Below are 20,403 nucleotides of genomic sequence, written 5' to 3'. Positions count from 1 at the left end.
AATTCAATATTTAATTAATTAATATTATAAATAAAAAAAAAATATATAAAATTGTAAACCAAATTAAAAAATATAGAAAAAAATGCCTGTGAAAAAGGTTTCCGTCAAGGAATATGATTCGCAGGATGAGGCCAGCACCGAGTTGCTAGAGAAGCTCAAGCATCTGGATCGTCGGGTGGAGATCGTCGAGGATGGCGCTGCCGGAGGAGCCGGGGGGCGTGGCCGCGGTGGCAAAACCTCACCCGCCTGGTGGCAGTCCGTGAAATGGAAGTCGGCCCTCAATCACATCGGATTGCTCGTTTCGCTGTCCATTTATTGCGGCGTGGGCGGCCTGGTAAAAACGTGTTTCCATTTTTCCCACTAGACCCGAACATAACTAAACAAATATTTAATTATTATTTATTTTTTTTCTGTCTTTCTTTCGGTTTCTGTTTCTGTTTTGGTTTATGCTTTTTTTTCCAGTCTTTTTTTTGCGATAATTTTGTGGCTACCGTGAAACATGCAAAAATGATTTTTGCCGAAAAATGGCCAGCATTCGAAATATTGTTTGGCGGCAGATCCGAAAAGTCCGAAAAACAAAAACCTAGAAATACAGTAAATAATCGGCAAGGTAGATTCATTAAATGCAACAAAATATTAAGAGTTTTTTTAGTGGAAAATATATTAGTATAAATAAATAAATGAAATAAAGGTAAAGAAGATTTTACTTAACTTTTGTTTAAGATTTTAAAGAAAAGTAAAGAAATAAAAGTTTGAGTTTAAAATTCTTGTAGTTTATGAGTGCTAATATTAAGCTTACAAATTTTTTTAAAGCTTAAAGAAAAATGAAAATCTTGTTTAATTTCTTAAAAAAAAACAATATTTTAGACTTCGTCAAACTTTTCTATACATTACTGTATAAATACGAATAAAAACAATTACCCAAACAGAACCCAAATTTATTGCAGTGAAAATACTAAAAATTAGCTCAAAATTAAGTCATAAAACTATTTTGTACATTTAAGTGCGCCGCCCTCGGAACCCCGCCCTCCGACCCACCGCTAATTGCCAGAGGAATATGCAAAAAAAATATATATATATTTATATTAAGATATTCCAGTCAGACATGAAAAGGGGTAGCGGGGATCAGGATGAGGAACTGCATCCATGGGGCAGACCATGTGCGACCATGGGAGCCATAGAGGGTCCAGGGTTTTTGGCTTAATTTTTTTGTTGTTATTTTTGGGAAATTTTGTGAAATTTGGGCCTTGTCTAAACATTTACATTTTCGCCAATGACGTCGTTTTGGCCAAGAAATAGAAACAAAAAATAAAAACTACAACCCGCACTGACCAGACCGCGTTCGAAATTGATGCCGTCAGTTGTCCGAGACTGCAAAATAGCTGCAGTTAATAGGGAATAGCCACCGAAGTACACTGAAGAAAATACTACACCTATAAATGTATTAAATATATATTAATTTCTAAACATTTCATTTAATACATACTGAATACTTAATAGTTTTTAAATATTATCTGTAACTCTCAGAGTAGTGTTATAAATTTTATTTCGAATTTTTGCCAGTGTAAGCTAGAAAAGGTACACCCGCCAAAGGACTGCGAGGGAGGCAGGAGCTTAATTGTCGTGTCCCAGGACTTGACATATGGCCGAGTGTCGTGCCGGCGTGGTATTTGTTATATTGCCTCTCAATTTCCTCAAGCACCGACAATTACGGGGCAAATGAGGGGGAGGTGGTGGGTGCAGATCCGGCAGGGATATAGCAAGGATATAGCAAGGATATAGCGAGGATTAGCTAAGAAGTAGGTGGAGTCGTGGGGTCTTCAATGAGCTGTATTAATGGCCATCGAAGTGAATCCTGCAAAGCTGATTGATATTCGTAATAGAAAAGAGATTTTATTTACCAGGGATTTTTTTTATTTAGATTTATTAAAAAGCTTTTCTATTTTTTAGAATAGTTTTCTTTTAATTTTCCTGGAAATGCAAAAAAAAAAGAAATCGAATCAATTTTTTATTGACTTCCCCCGGTTTGGCAGCCAACATGATTCATGATGGCCTTAAATTCTTGGTTATTTCTGGTCAAAATCAAATTAGTTTTTGTCTCAACCCCTCTGACCCCAGGGTTGGCCCATTTATATAGTTGGCCCTATCAACACCTCGCTGATATATCTGGCCATTTGCGCAGATTTCTGGCAACAAAAGCTGAGCATTAATCAGGCAACACATTCGCATTCATATGGATTATTGGATGGGCAATCGGTCCAATATTCCCCCTATTTCCCCCTATCACCTATTAGTGGACCCTTCAATCAGTAAAGAATTCCCACCCTTTCCCCCTCTCCTAGCTGTTTTTTTGGCCAGAATCTACACACATGTTGGCTAATTACAAGCACTTTGCATTCATTGGATTTTTTTCTTAATTATTTGACTATTTTTAGCTTTAAAATGTTAGTTTTTTTTTTATATTTTATTTATTTAATTTTTTCTTGAACCCTTTTCAAACCATTTATTAAACGGATATGAATTCTTGGACATTCAACGGATATCGCTTTGAAGTTTTTCTTTCGGAATTTATCCTGAGATTTTTCCTTAGAGTTTCCTTTAGATTTTCACACTTTTCTTGCCCTTTTTTTTGTTGTTTTGTCAGTTCAGTTTTTTTTTGTTGTCGGAAATCAGTTTTGTGTCAAGTGACCGGCAAAGGAAACTTGTTTTTCTGGGATTAGTTTACAAAAAAAAGTTGTGCCAAGTCTGTAAATAGCATTGAATTATGATATTAGTGCGGGGTTAAGAGGAGTTTTTTGGTTAAAGTGATAGGTTTTTAAAGGTATTGTTTTTATATAAAATAAAAGATATCTTTTATATTGAAAAAGATATAAAAAAGCCTTTCTCTCAAAGCGTTCTTAAGTAAAGTTACCCTAGCTAGGTATGGAACCTTTGAATATCTTCGAAAGACTCTTTCTTAAACACACCCTTTTTATTTTTTATTAATTAGAAATAAAAACCCCTAATCAAAAATCACTTCAGATAAGCCACTTTAAAGCCAAATCAATTTTAAAAAAGCCCTCAAAAGCATAAAATAAAAAGACTTAATTGACTTTGTTAACGAGCTCTGGTAACCATGGCGAGCAATTGGCTTTTATCCTGTTTATGGGTTTGTTACTGGTTCGTTGTCTTTAATCCCGGAAAAGTTTGTTTATTAATTAAGGCCAGGACACAGGATCCAGAGGGGAGGGGGATGGGGAAGCTGAAGCTCAAATTGCAGGCCAAACAGCCTCCCTATCACATATGGCCACAACGAAAGTGGCTATAAATCATTTTAATTAGCATTTTGTAGCATACTTGAAGGCGTCATCGATTCGTCCATGTGAGATGTGTCCTGTGTGTCTCTTTGTGTGTGTGTCTCTTTGTGTGTGTGTGTATGAGTGTCCTTTGAAAAATTTGAGTAATTTTAGGCCAAAAGAATTAAGTTGTTTGGCCAAAAAACACAGCCAATTAGACCAAAGTTAACCCAACCCTGATTTTTTTTCGCTTTCTTTAGACTTTTTTTTACTTTCTTTTATAAACTTATATGTATGAGTTACTCTCATATGTGTGTGTGTGTTTATCTGATTAACTGACCCATCCAAGCCTACCCAGACATGATTTTTCATATCAAGGACGATTCGGTTGGCCCTGAAATGGAAACCAAAACCAAAAATCAGGAACTAGGCTCGGCTCTCCCTCCATTCTCGATTGTTTGCAACAGGAAAGTGGAGGAAAATGGAGGAAAATAGTGGGAAATGCGGAAAAATCACGTCAGGCATACATTAAGGAAAATCGTTTGTCTTGAAAATCTTTTAAAGAAACTATAGTGAATATCTTAAAAAAAATTTATGATAATTTTTAATATAAAAAATAGTTTAATATTTTTTATTTTATTTTGAATTTTATTTTTCTTCAAAAAATCTTCCTTAACCCAAAACCAAAAGCAAAACACACATTTCTAACCAAAATCCTTATCCAAAAGTCACTTCAACTTTGGTTTGCTAATGAAACCATTAGGTTCGAACGCCCTAAGCTATGCAACACTTTGTTCTGTATCACTTTTCTACTTTTTTTTTTTGCCAAATTCTGCTTGCAAATTCCAATCATGTGTCCCCCCCAAAAAAAAAACACCCAAAAATTGCGTGCAAATTGCCGAACAATGACAGGACAACCGATTCGTTTCGATCCAAATCGAGACAAAGGTCAATACTAGAACCCCCCCTCCCTATAAAAAAGGAGGGGGTGAAATGATGAAACTTTTCCCTTGCAAATCCAAAGTGTTCAAGTGTATTAACAAAAGTGGCAGATGAAGTTCTGCGGCCCATCAATCGGGTCACGCATGAGGCATACAAATCACTGAATATTTCAATTTATAACCAAAAGAAAAACAAAAACAGTCAAGAGGTCAGTCATAAAATGGCTAGGTCATCCACTAACAACAAAATTTAAATTGAAAACGAAAGGAGAAAGAAAATCTAGTTAAAATACTTGTTTTTTTGAATAATTTTGCAAGAAATGGTTGTGGGTTTGTTTGTTTCTTGAAAGTAAATAATAACTAAACTAAACACTTAACTAGATAAGAAAAAAATCGTAGATAAATTTTTAATAAATTTAACTTCATTAGACTATTATCGGCAAGTGGCTTGTTTCTTTTTCATTTTTACACATGTCCAATCAACAGATACAAGATAAAAGATACAAGATACAAGATACTCGTACAAATTATTTCTGGCCAAAAGCCAAAAGTCAATAGCCAAAATGTATAAGAATCCGAGCAGGAAAATCAACCTCAAGTGGGAAGTGGCCGTAAAATTATGAACAAATTATGCGCCGACAGGCAGGTGACAAGTATCTGACAGATTTATGCGGCCAGTCACCGAGTGTGAAATGAATTAAATGTATACTATTTATCCCCCTTTCCCCCTCCAGATTACTCTCCATCCCACAAAAGCTATCCAACGTCGCGTGTCTTGGCTAAAAATAAAAATATTTGGAAAAATTGAGTCATTTTTGTGGCGGGATATCTTTGTTTTCCCCGCGAGACAAATTAAGTGGAAAATATATATATATCTTGTGATATATATATTTGTTTATGCCAATATTAAATTGAGGTTACAAAGTGCATGTAGCAGTTAACCCGATTTCGTTTAAAGCCTCAATCAATCAATCAACCATTCAAGCAATCAATCGTTAATGTCCCAGCCAGTTGGTTTTTAGCACTTATCAGTTTTTAACTTTTTAATCATTTGTTTACATGATGGACTTTATATATTAAGTTTATTTGTTTTAAATAAAAGTTTATGGATTTAAAAAAGCTTAAATTTGAAGGTATTTAAGTTTTTGGTTTTAATATTTAATAGCAATGTAGAAATACAAAATTTAAGATTCTTTTTAGGCTTGGTGTTCTTGGAAGGGACTTTTTTCCTGTAATATTATGTTTTTATTCACTTCGTGTTTTTCTCTGTTAAATTATATATTGTTTTAAATATTTATTTAAAGACTTCACCCACTTTTCTGGTGATTAAGGAATATATACGTCATTGTCTTGACAAAAGCAACAATTATTTTCCAGACCGACGCAGAGAATTTTTTCAGCATCACCTCTATTTATTTTTATTACTTAAGTACACTTACGTACACAAGTTTAATGAAATTAATTGAAGGTTTTTGATACTTTTATTTGTGTAATCCCTTAATTAAATAAAATGTTAATATACAAAATATTTATTGAAATATGTAAAATAGTAAAGTTTACCGGAAAGTCAGTGTAACTTTTATATTATAAGAAATAATATCTAAAGTAAGTAATATCTAATATCTAAGTACCTCAATACCTCATAAATTTTTTCAAGTGCCTCTATCATTCTCACATCATTCGCTTTTGTTGATGTTTTTTTTTGGGATTGGGATCTTCTGGGATTTTCTGGCCGCCCCTGGCCCAAGCGGCGTATGAGTAATATGCGTATACGTGATTTTTTAAATGCCACGGCAACAAGCAATCAGACAATGAAAGAAATGAGAAAAAAAAGCTATGTTTGTTTAATTATTTAACATATTTTTTCTTGAAGCGAATAAACTAGAAGAATTCTGGGGAAAATAAATTCCAAATCATTTGTAAACTATTTGGGGGAATTAAAGTATAATTATGATGATGATTGTTGCGGAATTGTTGTTGTCTTTTCCGTTTCGGCTTAAAATTATTAATTGTTGTTGTTTGTCTGTCTGTCAAAATAAACTATTCATAAAAATCTCATATTTTTGATTTGGATTTTTTTGTTGCGGATAGTCTAGCAATAATAATTTTTGTAAATTTATGTTTCGCTCTGATTGTTGATTTGATTTTGATTTATTTATTTATTTAGCATAAAATTAGGGGTGGTGGGGGGTTGGGTTGAGGTGATGAAAAATATCGTTGCAGTGTGAAATTTAAATTGGCCAAAAAAAAAAAAATCAACAGACGTGAAAAATAACAATAATAAGAAACAAATTTATGTGGAGTTGGCATGTCAAGGTTCGAATTGTGTTGTTTTTCCTCAAGTTTTCTTCAGGTTTATTTTTGTAGGTGGTTTCCCCCCTCAAAAAAAAAGGAAGTGCCTTATAACAAAACGTTCGACGTCAAATTAGCATAATTGAAAAGGAAAGTGGGGAATTTTTGGGGGGATTTGCTTTAAGCCAAGAAAGTAGTACTACTTCCAAACAAATAAATCTTGTATGCTCTTTTTTTCGTGAAATACTTGCCAGAAATTATTTGGCAAGACTTTGAGGTTGTTTTTGAGGAAAAACATATGCTTTATGATTTGTTGAAATTTGATTTATTTTCCTATTGGGTTTGGTCTCTTAATAATTTTTATTTACATGAATTCTCGTTAAAATGATTTATAGCAGATGTGGGGGTTTTTTTTAAAGAAAAGATATTCAACAGGTTCTTTGGGAAATTACTTTGAAACTCGTTGATGTGATGATTAAAAAAAAAATCATTAACAAAACATAGAGAAAAATATTTCCTAATATAATTTTATTTATGGTTAGTACTAGAATATTTCTGAAAATTGGTTCTTAAAGTTTATTTATTTTTAGCCAATATATTGTTTTCAATATGAAAAAGCGATTACCCCTCCATACACTGCAACCAAATACACTTTCTTTCGCCAAATTTAACCGCAGCAATTACCTGAATAGCATAGAAAGCAAAGCAAAACCAAGGAATCGCAACAAGAATATGCAGAAAACAAAATCGCACCACAAACCAAACTAGAACTCGGTCAAAACTTCGTCTTAGCTTGGCCATTCTGGCGCCTTTGCGTGCCAGCACGTGCAAAAAAAAAATCAGAAAAAATACTCCCCAAAAAGTCAGCCCCATTAACTTACCTACGAAACCCGTCCCACCTCCTTCTCGCCTTTCAATTACCCCACCCCATTCCTCTCAAGAATTGACGCAGCTTTGATTGTTTTCTTTTTTTTTTTTGGTTTTTTTTTTATTTGTCGACACAATCTTTAGCATTTTCTTTGACAGAAGGAAGGAGAAGTCGAAGCACGCGAGCCAAAGGACTCAAAGCAACTCAATTTTTAAAGAAATCGCAGCAGCAGAAGGCGATCCTTAAAAGCAGTTTTTAGAGGGTATCATAGAGGGTATATGGGGCTTGTCTGTTTGGCTAGGCTGTTATCTTATTTGAAAATTTTTGAAAAGAATAGGAAGTCTAGGAACTAGAGGCATAATATTTACAAGAGTAGTACCGGGTATTATACAGTGTTTTGGTTTGGACTTTAAATTATAAGAAATTTAAACTATATAAACATTTATATAACATTAATGACTATGAAAAAGTAGCCACATATTTCTTAAGTATTTTTTATAGTTAATTAATTTTATTACATTTTTTTTATACTTTATATTGTGTTTTTTAATTCTTAATAAACCCCACCATATGTGTGATTTATACTCGAAGTTCGAACAGAAATAAATCGCAGGCTTGCAGAAAGTTGCGTGCAAAATTTTTGCATGTCAAAATGGCGTTGATTGATGATGACTTTTAGTGCGTTGGTGTGTGTGTTTAAGTAGAAGTAGTAGTGTGTGTGAGTTAAATGCATATAATGCGCATACGCAGCGTGTGACAGGAAAGGGGAGTTGGTGTTGGTGAATAAAAAAAAAAGGATGTTTGAGGCCACGGACTTGACTCAACATATTTTCCGCCAAGAATTGAGCGACAAGCGGTAAACAATAAAATCACTTACACCCTTACACACACTACCATACACCCTCACACACACTCTAACACGCACTAGTGTAAATAAATTGATGTAATACTTTGGCTGGAACTTTGACAGGCAACAAAATGCATTAAACTTTTGCTTCACTCCCATCGAAAAGGGGGGGAAAACAGTTATGAAAGTTGCATAAGTTGATTATGGAGATTGGGGAGGTGGTGTGGGTGTTCATATATGTACTATGGACTTAATACTAAACACACAAGCGGTGGCACTTAATCGCCTTAAGGTCTTAAACTTTAACTTGAAAAAGTTTAATTGATTTTGAAATATTATAGTTAAGGTATATACAACATTGTTAGACTAATTTAATACTTTATTCCGCTCTAGAATAGCTAAACAAAACATAGTATTTAAAAACCAATTAAGAACCTTCTCATGATCATATTTGAGTGGCAGATTTCTCCCCCCTCTTTCAGAAAAGCTATCACTTTCATGATTTGACCGACACTTGTTCAAAAATATGATGCCATCTTCTATGCAAATTGAAAAAAAAATCCGAAAAAAATCAAAAATAAAAATGAAATAGAATAAAACACACAAATCATTGTGAGCCGCGAAGAACTGGCAATCTCATTAGCGAACAAATTCATCCGGCAGCTGGCCACAACACAGTGTCAATCAAAAGTCTACACCCCCAGAATCTCATCCACCTCCCCCTCCTTGGATAGATGCCAAAAACTTAGGGACTGGAAGGGGGGTTGCTGCTGTGATTGCCAGTTCATAATTAGGAAATTAAAAAGCTATTATTTAAGAGTCGACAAGCTAACTTATTTGTTAGATTATTTTTCTTAATTTGTATGTTATTTTTTAGATTTTATTTTATTTTTAAAGTGTATAGTGTTTTTTTGTCTCATTAAGACACTTGATAAGTCAAGGGCTTGTCTGTCAGTTTGAACAAGTTTTTCGGTAATGAGCTTAAAATTAAGATGATTTTCCAAATTTGAACAGCTCCAAGACAGGTTATAGGTGTGTTTTATTTTATCTTTATAGTTTATTAGTTATCTCTTAGGGCTTAAAAATGACTCATAATTTATTCATGATTTAATGTAGTTGTAAGCTTGGCAATTTGCGAGCATAACTTGTTGGTTTTTGGGAAAATTTTAATGAAAACACGCAAGGTTTTTATCAACAATGAGACACGGAAATTAAATAATTGCTTATGTTTTTAGTCTCTAAAAATGATATTTAAAATGTAATTTATTGTTAATTTATTTGTACTTTAAGAAACAGTTTTTAAAAGCTTTTAATATCATTAGATTTGTTTATTTAATAAATTTCTTAAGAATAATCTTTTGAAACCCTGAAAAAAACCCTTATTTTTTATATTTAATAAATAATTTGTTGTCCTAATTTTGATGTCAAATTTTACGTTAATTTGGCTTGTAATTTTGGTTTTCATTTGCCATGTGGCACGCAATCTTAAGACCCTCTTCGACGGGCTTTAATCTTTTTGGTCGTCTCTCCGGCTCTTTTGCCTTCAGCTGCCATGTTTGGATTTTCTCGTTTTTTCTGGCTGAAAAAAACGCGCCAAAAACGCACACAAATCAAATCTGGTAGGTGGAAATGGCATAGAGCGGAGGGGGAGAGGGTGAGGAAGGGGTGGCCGCATATATATTAACTTTAACAGCTGATTTGTTGGCGTGGCATGTAAATTGTGCGCGTGTGGTTGCTACTTTTTTTTTTTTAACTTGTCACGTGTTGATGGACACGCAAAAAATAAAACATAAAAAAAAAACTGAAACGTATACAAAATTCAAATAAATAAATAAAAAAAGGGTGGGTCTGCTTTGTGGCAGGAGGTAGGTGGAGGGGGGAGTGGATATGCCTAGTAGTGCTCATGTCGGATTTATTACGACTTTTGACCTGACAGGCTCCAAGTGATGTCAAGTGGCTGCTTTTAATCCTATTTTCTGTTATTTTTACTTGAAAATGTAATAAAAGAATGGTTTTAAAAAAAATCATATATTTTGAATTAATTTTTAAGTTTTAAATCATTTTGAAGAGGTTTTTTATGAGTATATAAAAAGGTTAGGGAGGTCTTATATATCTTACCTTAAACCTTATCTTTTGAAAACAAAGAGCTTAGCTTCTTTGGTTTTACAAATTAATTTTAAATATATTATGTTACAGCTATAAACATTTATGAATTAATTTTATTTTATTTAAAAAAGAAATTTCCCTTTTAAAGCTAAAAAAGTCTTCTTAAAATCCAATCCTCTTTAAGAAGAGATTTCTGATAATTTCCGAATCCCGAGTGTCCTGAGGGAAATCAAGTGTGGCATGTGCCGCAAGTGTGGTGTGTCCAGTGTCCAGAGTCTAGACCCGATAATGATAACAATCTCGGGATTTTTTTTCGGCACTGGACTTTCGGCCCAGCCTACTTATTTGGCCCTTATTTGGGTCAAAAAAGAAACATTAGCATAAAATGGAGATCTGAACGTGGAATGGAATGGCACTTTTTGTGTTGGAAATTGGTTAATTAACAGCAGGTGGGGCTACAAAATTATCATACCACCTTTCTGGCTTTTTAATGTGATTTTGGGTCTTCTTTTTTTTTGTTCTTAACTTGGCCATAGTTTGCCGGCCTTGGCCATAATAATTACACATAAATATGTCAAGTGGCAAGAGAAGTTCAAGAGAAAAAAAAAAGTGCCAAGTGCTCTGAAATGGCCAGCCATGGGCGGTCGGCAATAAAATCCCATAATCCCATTTATATTTACGATTATAATTGGTTGGTCTTTTTTCCTCTTTCCTGATGCTACTAGGCATTTTTTGAAGTGTAATAAAGGGCAATATAAAATTTTATAAATGCCTCAAGCTGTTTCTGAAGTAATATATTATTAAAAGTTTTTATTGGGCCTTTTTAAAAGACAGTTTTTATGGGGAGTTCTTAAATAAATATAACAAATAGATTTTTTTTAAAGCAATGAAAGTGTTATTTATGAAATAATTTTTTCTTAAATCTAAGACCTCTCTCTCATTGAACAAAATTCCTGATCATAAAACACAAAAATTCCAAAAAACAACCTCATAAGACTTAAATTATGAGCAATTATCTGTTAAATTTTGTGAGTAAGAACTTCTGAGCTTTTTATTCACTTAATGTGCTTGTCAAATTTACGTTTTGGCAACATAAATCCTAAGATATTTCGGCTACCAAGCCAACTAAACATAAAATCATTCAACAAGTTGCGCCGTTAACATTTTACAATAGATCTCTGGGCCAGAAAGGCTTCAAAAGGCCATTCCGTTTTATTGCCAAAACACTCAATAAATAATGAAAAGTTAATGAACTGACAGCGATTTATGCACAGCCCAGCTAAGAGGAAATTATATCTAATTTTTGTATCAAATCATAAACTTATAAACTCATAAAATCAACAACAACAAAAACCGACAGGAAAAAAAAGAAGTGCTGAGATTCTTTGACGCGGCCCACCCGCGGTTTTAAACGCGCACGACACAAAAACGCACCGATACGGAAAATCTCCACGAAAAACGCCGGAAAATCCCAACAAAAAAATGAAAACAAGAAAAGGGAGAGTTTCTTTTGGGTTTGAAACGAAGTTTGTATGCTCTAAGAGATAGTTAGGATATAATTAGGGGACTGATTTTTCTAAAGAATATAGAATGAATAAGTCTTTTAATTAAAATCCACTTTTTAGGTTAATTTCCAGGTTAAATAACACAAAACCCCGTACAAAAGAGTATAACAAATTAGTGTTTTTTCCGCATTTTTCCTTGTTTTATTTTTTATGCTACTCATAAACAAACACGAGTTTTTGCAAGGGCTTCGGGGGAATGGAGAGGCATCGAAGTAAAATAATATTTAAGGTTAAAGGGGCGCCCAATGGACGCCGTTGGCCATTTTCGCATTTACACGACGCTTCCGTTTTGGCAGAAACTCTGTAACTTTCTCCACTGCCACTACTTTCTTCACTTTCACCCATTCCGTTCATTTTTCATACAATATTTATATATTTTTGGGCCAGGGTCCTGCAGGTCATTGCCGCCCTTGGAACTAATTTTCAATAAATAATATCAATTTATATTTATTATGCATTGGCTTTTGGCGCATTTGGTTTTTATTTTTCCCCCCCTTTAGTATTTCATAATAATGTGTTTTTTTTTTGCGTTTTTAGGCTAAATAATCATAAATAGCAAATTGAAAGATTTATTGTTATTTCTTCAAGTTCGTTGAGTGAAAGAGTCTATGGATTTTGGTTAAATTTGTGGGGTAAATGGTAAGAAGCTTTAGGAATTTATACTATTTTAAATAAAATGACTTTTTCTTTTATTTATAAGTTTTTAAAAGCCTTAAAGTGTATTTTATATATTTACTTCTGAGAACTAGACTCTTAATGAAAATCTAGTCTATAAAACTTAATCCTTAAAATATGCCTATCCTATGCCATTTTTTTTTGCCAAAAAACAAGCACAATGACTTTTGTTTTTTGGCTTCCATCAGCCTTCAATCCGTGACCTTGTTCCGGATCCGGAAAAGTGCGGCCATTCCGGAAAAGTGCCGCTCAGTCTACGGACTGTTTACGGAGCTTGGTGTTTGGTCTCGCGGAGGAAATGAATTATCACCCGCTAAATGGGCGCGCACATCATTATTAAACACACACCACCCTGCCCCTTAGAGCACCCTAAGCCTCGGGCTCCCCTTTTTAACCCACGCCCCTGGCGAAAGCATTTTCCCTGAATTTTCCTTCTCCTCCCGCAGCTTTGCTTTTTTTTGTTCATTTTTTCGCCATTGTAATGAAGAGAAATTGCGCTGGACATTGCCGGTTGTTATTATTAAAAAAAAAGGAAAGAAAATAAAAACAAAAACACAAGACAAAAGAATATATGAGGCAAGATAATATATAGAGGAGTAGCAGCTGCAAAAATGGGATTACGGAAACTGGTTGTTCTGGAAACCATATTTTCCTGAACTCTCCCGAACTTGTCAATCTGGATTAGGTCCAGCCCTGTTTTTGGTATTTTGGGAAGTTACTTGAAAAGGCACACCCAAAAATGAGCAAAATTTACACTCAAATAATTTAAAGGGTTCATAGATGAATATTACAAAATAAAATTAAAGAAAGATTATAATTTAATTGGAGATATTTTTACTTAAACCTTGGTTCATTATTAAAAACAATATGTTCAAAAAATATTAAGGACTTAGCTTTTAAATAAAACCATGAATCTAACTCTACCTTAAATATTTCTCTTCGAGAAATCTAATTTTTTCAGTGTATTGCCCAAGTCCCCATTCAGGTGGCCACTCCATTATTTCCATATGTCGTGCGTTAATTGCCGCACATGTAAGAATCCTTTGGGGCTAAAAGGATACGGGCCGGAATCTGATGGGGGAGATGGTGTTTGGCTAAAAGGAGGTTGAGGAGGAGGTGGATTAAAGCACTCAAGTAGCGCTGCGTGTGATTTATGATGTGCAAAATGGGGTGACAAAGTGATAAGTACCATAAGCTGGCCAAAAAGCAAAGAGTTTTGGACAACAAGGAAGTCACATGGCCGCGAAAACTGTGATTTTATGGGCTAAAACATTGAAGCCTAAACCATTTGTCATAAATTGTTGGATTATTGTCTTGAGAGTTAATATTTTATATTTCGTGTAAAGAATAAATTAAAAACATTGTTTGATGATTTTAGGTTTTTAGGGAGAAATATTTAAAAATTATAGTTAAAATAGTACTACGAAGAAAACACACTTTCAAAGTCCATAAGTAAATCATGATTTAAGCCAACTCGCATGTCATTTGTGGCCCTTTCATAACTCTGGGGATTTGCCTGTTTTCCGCTCCTCTTGGCCTTCTTCTGGTCAGCAAACAAAAAGCAGAAAAAAGCAAAATGTCCAAGATAAACCCATGTCTAATAATAATTATAATTTATGCGCCAGCACAGAAATAAACCCGCAGACACATCTCCCAGACACTCCCCAAACTTTCAACTTTCAACTCTTAACTGTGTAACTTTGAATTGCCACCAAATTACAGATCTGTCCGTCACACAACTACATATATATCTTATATATATATAGTACAGATATATACGGACCATCTAGAGTGTCATGACACCATTGGGGCTGCTGGAAAAGGACACCAAATTAATTAGACAAATGTTGATTTAGGGAATTGCAGACTTGACATTGCAACTTGCATTCTGCAACTATATAGAAACGAATTCAATTCATATTTTTGATTATTAAGAATACGTGCCTGGAATTTTCAAAAAAAAATAAAATAAATAAAACTTTATCAAAGTCAAGAAGTCACTCCAAGGTCTTGGGTATTTTTTTTTTTCGGTGAAAAAGATAAATTGTCTGACACATTTAAATTGAATTTCCATTGGCTGCTTTTGCCAGCATTTCCAGTGTGTGGTGTTGTTTTAAAAATAAAACTCAAAATCAATTTGTACAAACTATTTTTATAACAAAAACAACAAGATGAATTGAAGACGAAGAAGAGTACTACAAGTTAAACAAATTTCCACAAGATGATGTGCGAGAAATTGAATGAAGATTTGATTTTTCATTCTTTATTTTTTTCTTTCTAATTTTTTCGCACATAAAACGTGAAACATCAAACAAGCGGTGGAAAAAATTTCTAGTGAATGAGTTGCCATGATATTAAATTCATATATATTTATATTTTTTTTTTTAGTTATGGCTTTATGTTTATAAATAGGCAGCGGGGGTGAAGGCTAAAAGGCTAAAGTTCAAAATCAAATGGAATTCCTGGAATTCCAGAAAATTAACTATGTTTGGGTCTTGAATTTTAAATAACAAATTATTCCCAAATTTTACATGATGTTAAAGTAGTTTTTTCCATATCTTTTCTTCAGATATTTCGTCATTTAGAACGTCCTGCGGAAGTGGAGCGTCTGGACCATTTAAAGGATGTGGTGAAGACCCAAAGGGAGCGTTTTATGAGCACAATTTTAAACAACACCGAGGTGCATAATCTTAATGAACTCTTAGCCTTTGAATTGGCTAAGTATGAAGCGGTATATACTTTGAAAAATAAATTTTAAATATTAAAAAATTAATATTAAAAATTATTTAAGGCCGTTCAAGAGGCTGCGGAGGGGGGACTATTAATAGTGGCCGATAAAGACTTTCCAGAGCCATATGAGCGATGGAGTATTCTTCAAGCTGTGTTCTTCTCATCAACTGTGTTAACCACTATAGGTTTGTTAGACTTTATTTTTTAAACAAAATTATTTAATATTTACATTTATTTCTAGGCTATGGGAATATTGTGCCTGTAACTACCGGTGGTCGGGTTTTTTGCATTTGCTTCGCCCTCATCGGAATACCCTTCACTCTCACAGTGATCGCCGACTGGGGCAGATTGTTTGCAACAGCGGTTTCAGTTTTCGGAAAACACATGCCAAGTAAGTACATACAAAATATTAGTTATAAAATATATTATACAATAGGCAATTGAATAAAATTGAATACTTCATTTGGAATATTTTTTATATGTGTACGTCAACACGGCGTATGAGTAATAATCAGGCCCATGCGGAATTATACTGCCCTAGTGATGGCTAGCGATAGTTGCCAATTTGAAATTTTGTTGCTGAAAAAGTAATAAATACAAAAAAATTTATTTAAAATAATAAAAAAAAACATCGCCCTCCTCCTCGATTCTCAATGGGTGTACTTAAGCTTAATAAGTATTTAATTATTTTATTTTTTTTTTTAATTTAATAAAATTAATTGTTTGCAGAAGTCTTTCCAAATGCTGAACAAAGCACAAGGAGCACTAGATAACAGAGAGTGGTGGTCTATGGTGATCGTTGCATGAGCCCCCAAGCGTATAACTAAGCCAATTTCCATCCGATTCTTAAGCGGAATACCTTAAAAGCTTTCTAGGACGATTCTCTATAAATCTGCATTAAAATCTTTTTTTTTTTTTAATTTTTTTTGAATTTTTTCTCAAATTTTCTGGAGGATCCCCTTCAAAAATTGAGCTCTATATGGCCCACCGTGAAGGGTATAACTTTGTCAATTTCCATCCGATTCTTAAGCGGAATACCTTAAACGCTTTCTAGGACGATTCTCTATAAATCTGCATCAAAATCTAGGAAGCAAATTTTTTTTGAATTTTTTCTCAAATTTTCTGGAGGATCCCCTTCAAAAATTGAAAATGGCATAAGGAGCTCTATAGGGCCCACCGTGAAGGGTATAACTTTGCTAATTTTCATTCGATTCTTAAGCGGAATACCTTAAACGCTTTCTAGGACGATTCTCTATAAATCAGCATCAAAATCTAGGAAGCAAATTTTTTTTGAATTTTTTCTCAAATTTTCTGGAGGATCCCCTTCAAAAATTGAAAATGGCATAAGGAGCTCTATATGGCCCACCATGAAGCGTATAACTTTGCCAATTTCCATCCGATTCTTAAGCGGAATACCTTAAACGCTTTCTAGGACGATTCTCTATAAATCTGCATCAAAATCTAGGAAGCAAATTTTTTTTGAATTTTTTCTAAAATTTTCTGGAGGATCCCCTTCAAAAATTGAGCTCTATATGGCCCACCGTGAAGGGTATAACTTTGCTAATTTTCATCCGATTCTTAAGCGGAATACCTTAAACGGTTTCTAAGACGATTCTCTATAAATCAGCATCAAAATCTAGGAAGCAAATTTTTTTTGAATTTTTTCTCAAATTTTCTGGAGGATCCCCTTCAAAAATTGAAAATGGCATAAGGAGCTCTATAGGGCCCACCGTGAAGGGTATAACTTTGCTAATTTTCATTCGATTCTTAAGCGGAATACCTTAAACGCTTTCTAGGACGATTCTCTATAAATCAGCATCAAAATCTAGGAAGCAAATTTTTTTTGAATTTTTTCTCAAATTTTCTGGAGGATCCCCTTCAAAAATTGAAAATGGCATAAGGAGCTCTATATGGCCCACCATGAAGCGTATAACTTTGCCAATTTCCATCCGATTCTTAAGCGGAATACCTTAAACGGTTTCTAAGACGATTTTCTATAAATAAGCATCAAAATCTAGGAAGCAAATTTTTTTTGAATTTTTTCTCAAATTTTCTGGAGGATCCCCTTCAAAAATTGAAAATGGCATAAGGAGCTCTATAGGGCCCACCGTGAAGGGTATAACTTTGCCAATTTCCATCCGATTCTTAAGCGGAATACCTTAAACGCTTTCTAGGACGATTCTCTATAAATCAGCAACAAAATCTAGGAAGCAAATTTTTTTTGAATTTTTTCTCAAATTTTCTGGAGGATCCCCTTCAAAAATTGAAAATGGCATAAGGAGCTCTATAGGGCCCACCGTGAAGGGTATAACTTTGCTAATTTTCATCCGATTCTTAAGCGGAATACCTTAAACGCTTTCTAGGACGATTCTCTATAAATCAGCATCAAAATCTAGGAAGCAAATTTTTTTTGAATTTTTTCTCAAATTTTCTGGAGGATCCCCTTCAAAAATTGAAAATGGCATAAGGAGCTCTATAGGGCCCACCGTGAAGGGTATAACTTTGCCAATTTCCATCCGATTCTTAAGCGGAATACCTTAAACGCTTTCTAGGACGATTCTCTATAAATCAGCAACAAAATCTAGGAAGCAAATTTTTTTTGAATTTTTTCTCAAATTTTCTGGAGGATCCCCTTCAAAAATTGAAAATGGCATAAGGAGCTCTATAGGGCCCACCGTGAAGGGTATAACTTTGCTAATTTTCATCCGATTCTTAAGCGGAATACCTTAAACGCTTTCTAGGACGATTCTCTATAAATCAGCATCAAAATCTAGGAAGCAAATTTTTTTTGAATTTTTTCTCAAATTTTCTGGAGGATCCCCTTCAAAAATTGAAAATGCCATAAGAAGCTCTATAGGGCCCACCGTGAAGGATATAACTTTGCCAATTTTCATCCGATTCTTAAGCGGAATACCTTAAACGCTTTCTAGGACGATTCTCTATAAATCAGCATCAAAATCTAGGAAGCAAATTTTTTTTGAATTTCTTATCAAATTTTCTGGAGGATCCCCTTCAAAAATTGAAAATGGCATAAGGAGCTCTATAGGGCCCACCGTGAAGGGTATAACTTTGCCAATTTTCATCCGATTCTTAAGCGGAATACCTTAAACGCTTTCTAGGACGATTCTCTATAAATCAGCATCAAAATCTAGGAAGCAAATTTTTTTTGAATTTTTTCTCAAATTTTCTGGAGGATCCATGCATTCGCATATAGGTACATAGATACATATTATTCATAGGCTTGCATTGTTGTGTATTTTCCTTTGATAAAAGCTCACCTTGTCTAATATTTTCTTAGCCAAGCCTAAGTTTACCAATTTTATTGGAAAGACCTGGTTCTACGCCATTCTGGCCGTGTGTTTCCTGGGCGTTTACTTGGCCGCCGGAGCGGGCCTTCTTCTGCTTTGGGAAGACGACTGGACCTTCTTCGATGGCTTTTACTTTTGTTTCATTACAATGACGACTATAGGCTTTGGTGATTTGGTACCAAGTAGGTATTGTTTGTTACTGAATTACTAAATTTATTTAATTTGTTTTTAAACCCTTTTTTAGAGAAACCCAACTACATGCTGTTGTGTACCTTGTATATTCTGATTGGCTTAGCCTTGACATCGACTATTATTGAGTTGGTGAGACGACAATATGCCACCAGTTGGGCCAAATTGCAGGTAAATATAACAGATTATATATATACCTTACAATTTTTTAATAAATATTTTTTAGGAACTATCTGGACCCATGGCGGAGACTCTACGACGTTTGGGAGAAACTGCCGGCACAGGTCTGGATTATACAGCTCTACAGAAGGTCTTGACGGTAAAAACAATTTAAATCAAATGTTTGACTAAATTTTGAATATTCTTAATTATAAAATTATATTTTTTAGGTATCCATGCCCAAGTGGAATACGAACAAAAAGAACGAACACAGTCCCGATATTGCTGCCTTGGAGGCAATCACAAACGCGATATTAAAAGAAGTCAAGGAGGCGCAAAATAACAAACCAAAGGTCCTGCAAATTGTCATCTACGAGTCGTCTGTCTAAAAACCAAAATAATAATACTAATTTAAAAAATACATAAATCAGCAAAAAATAGAAAGAGGAAAGGGCTTCCGTAGCATACTTGTGGGCGTTTGGTGGAAAAAAAAATGAAAAAATATCATGAAGAAAAAATATCAAATGTAGTTAGGCTTCCGCTTCATCCATGGGTACAGTGGACACTGGCTAGAGCGTACCACTGCCAGACTTCCATAAGTCAGTGTCCGTACTTATAGCTATTATATAGTCAAAATGTCTAGGCAATAATCATATTGCTCATACGTACTGAGATCAGCAAACAAAAACATAAATCGGAAAACCACAAAAAAAAATAATTTAATATTCTTAGTCTTAGTTTTAAATTAAAATAATTTTTTTTTTGAGGAACTGTAAAGTTAAGTTACCAGTAATATTAATTGTAACACTTGTCCATACTATTATAAACTATCTGCATAAATGTCATCTTAAAAATAAATCGGAAAAAAGACTTTCAGAATTACACTTTGTTATTCATGTATTTTTATTAAATTTTCAACTATTCTATAGAAAGATTACGCTTATTTTTAAAACCAACTTTAAGCTTAGTAGGTTTTTATCGACTTTGCTTAAAAGCTAAAGTAGCTTTAACTAAATTTCATGGTGAGGCTTCTACTTTCTCTGAAAGCTTTAGAAAGAACAGAGATTTTCGAGGGCGGTTCACATTATCCGATTCTGTGCAAGACCCCTAAGAGGCTTCCTCTGATTATTACTTGGAGTACAGTAGGGGAAAAATAAAGGGATTTGGATATCCATCTGTGTTGAGTTTAATGCTAAACAAGTTATATTGTAAAATTATTTCCTTCTGCATTTTTTTTGAACCTTTGACTCTGTGAGTACCGGGTATGAATATTTTGATTTATTTTAGAAGTACATGTATAGTTTCAGGGTCTTATGGGTTGCTCATACTCTAAAAACCTTTAAATATCCGTTTTATTTTTTCCGTTTTTTCTCTTTTTTTTTTATATATTCTATATAAAATATATATATTTTTTACAGTGTATAGTGCACATTGTTGGCTATAAAAGT

At 33.9% G+C, this 20,403-nt stretch overlaps 1 protein-coding gene across 3 annotated transcripts; it reads left to right on the top strand.

Annotated features, from left to right (window-relative positions):
* Positions 1 to 57: 57 nt before the first annotated feature.
* LOC108128482 (TWiK family of potassium channels protein 7) lies at positions 58 to 19,760 on the top strand. 3 transcript variants are annotated; one of them, XM_017246096.3, is made up of 8 exons: positions 58 to 334; positions 15,139 to 15,300; positions 15,361 to 15,484; positions 15,541 to 15,690; positions 18,598 to 18,789; positions 18,852 to 18,967; positions 19,023 to 19,115; positions 19,186 to 19,760. In XM_017246096.3, the coding sequence occupies exons 1-8, from the start codon at positions 83 to 85 to the stop codon at positions 19,342 to 19,344; spliced, it is 1,248 nt and encodes a 415-aa protein (XP_017101585.1). In that variant the 5' UTR covers positions 58 to 82; the 3' UTR covers positions 19,345 to 19,760. The 3 variants fall into 3 exon arrangements, with proteins under 3 accessions (XP_017101585.1, XP_070132684.1, XP_070132685.1); XM_070276583.1 differs by lacking the exon at positions 58 to 334 and adding an exon at positions 14,953 to 15,061 and having other exon boundaries at positions 19,186 to 19,756; XM_070276584.1 differs by lacking the exon at positions 58 to 334 and adding an exon at positions 14,967 to 15,055 and having other exon boundaries at positions 19,186 to 19,756.
* The last annotated feature ends 643 nt before the right edge of the window (positions 19,761 to 20,403 follow it).

The sequence above is a fragment of the Drosophila bipectinata genome, chromosome XR, assembly GCF_030179905.1.
Source record: "Drosophila bipectinata strain 14024-0381.07 chromosome XR, DbipHiC1v2, whole genome shotgun sequence".
Taxonomy (NCBI): Eukaryota; Metazoa; Arthropoda; class Insecta; order Diptera; family Drosophilidae; genus Drosophila; species Drosophila bipectinata.
Note: the sequence above shows the minus strand (reverse complement) of the source record. Positions and strands in the feature narration are given on the sequence as shown.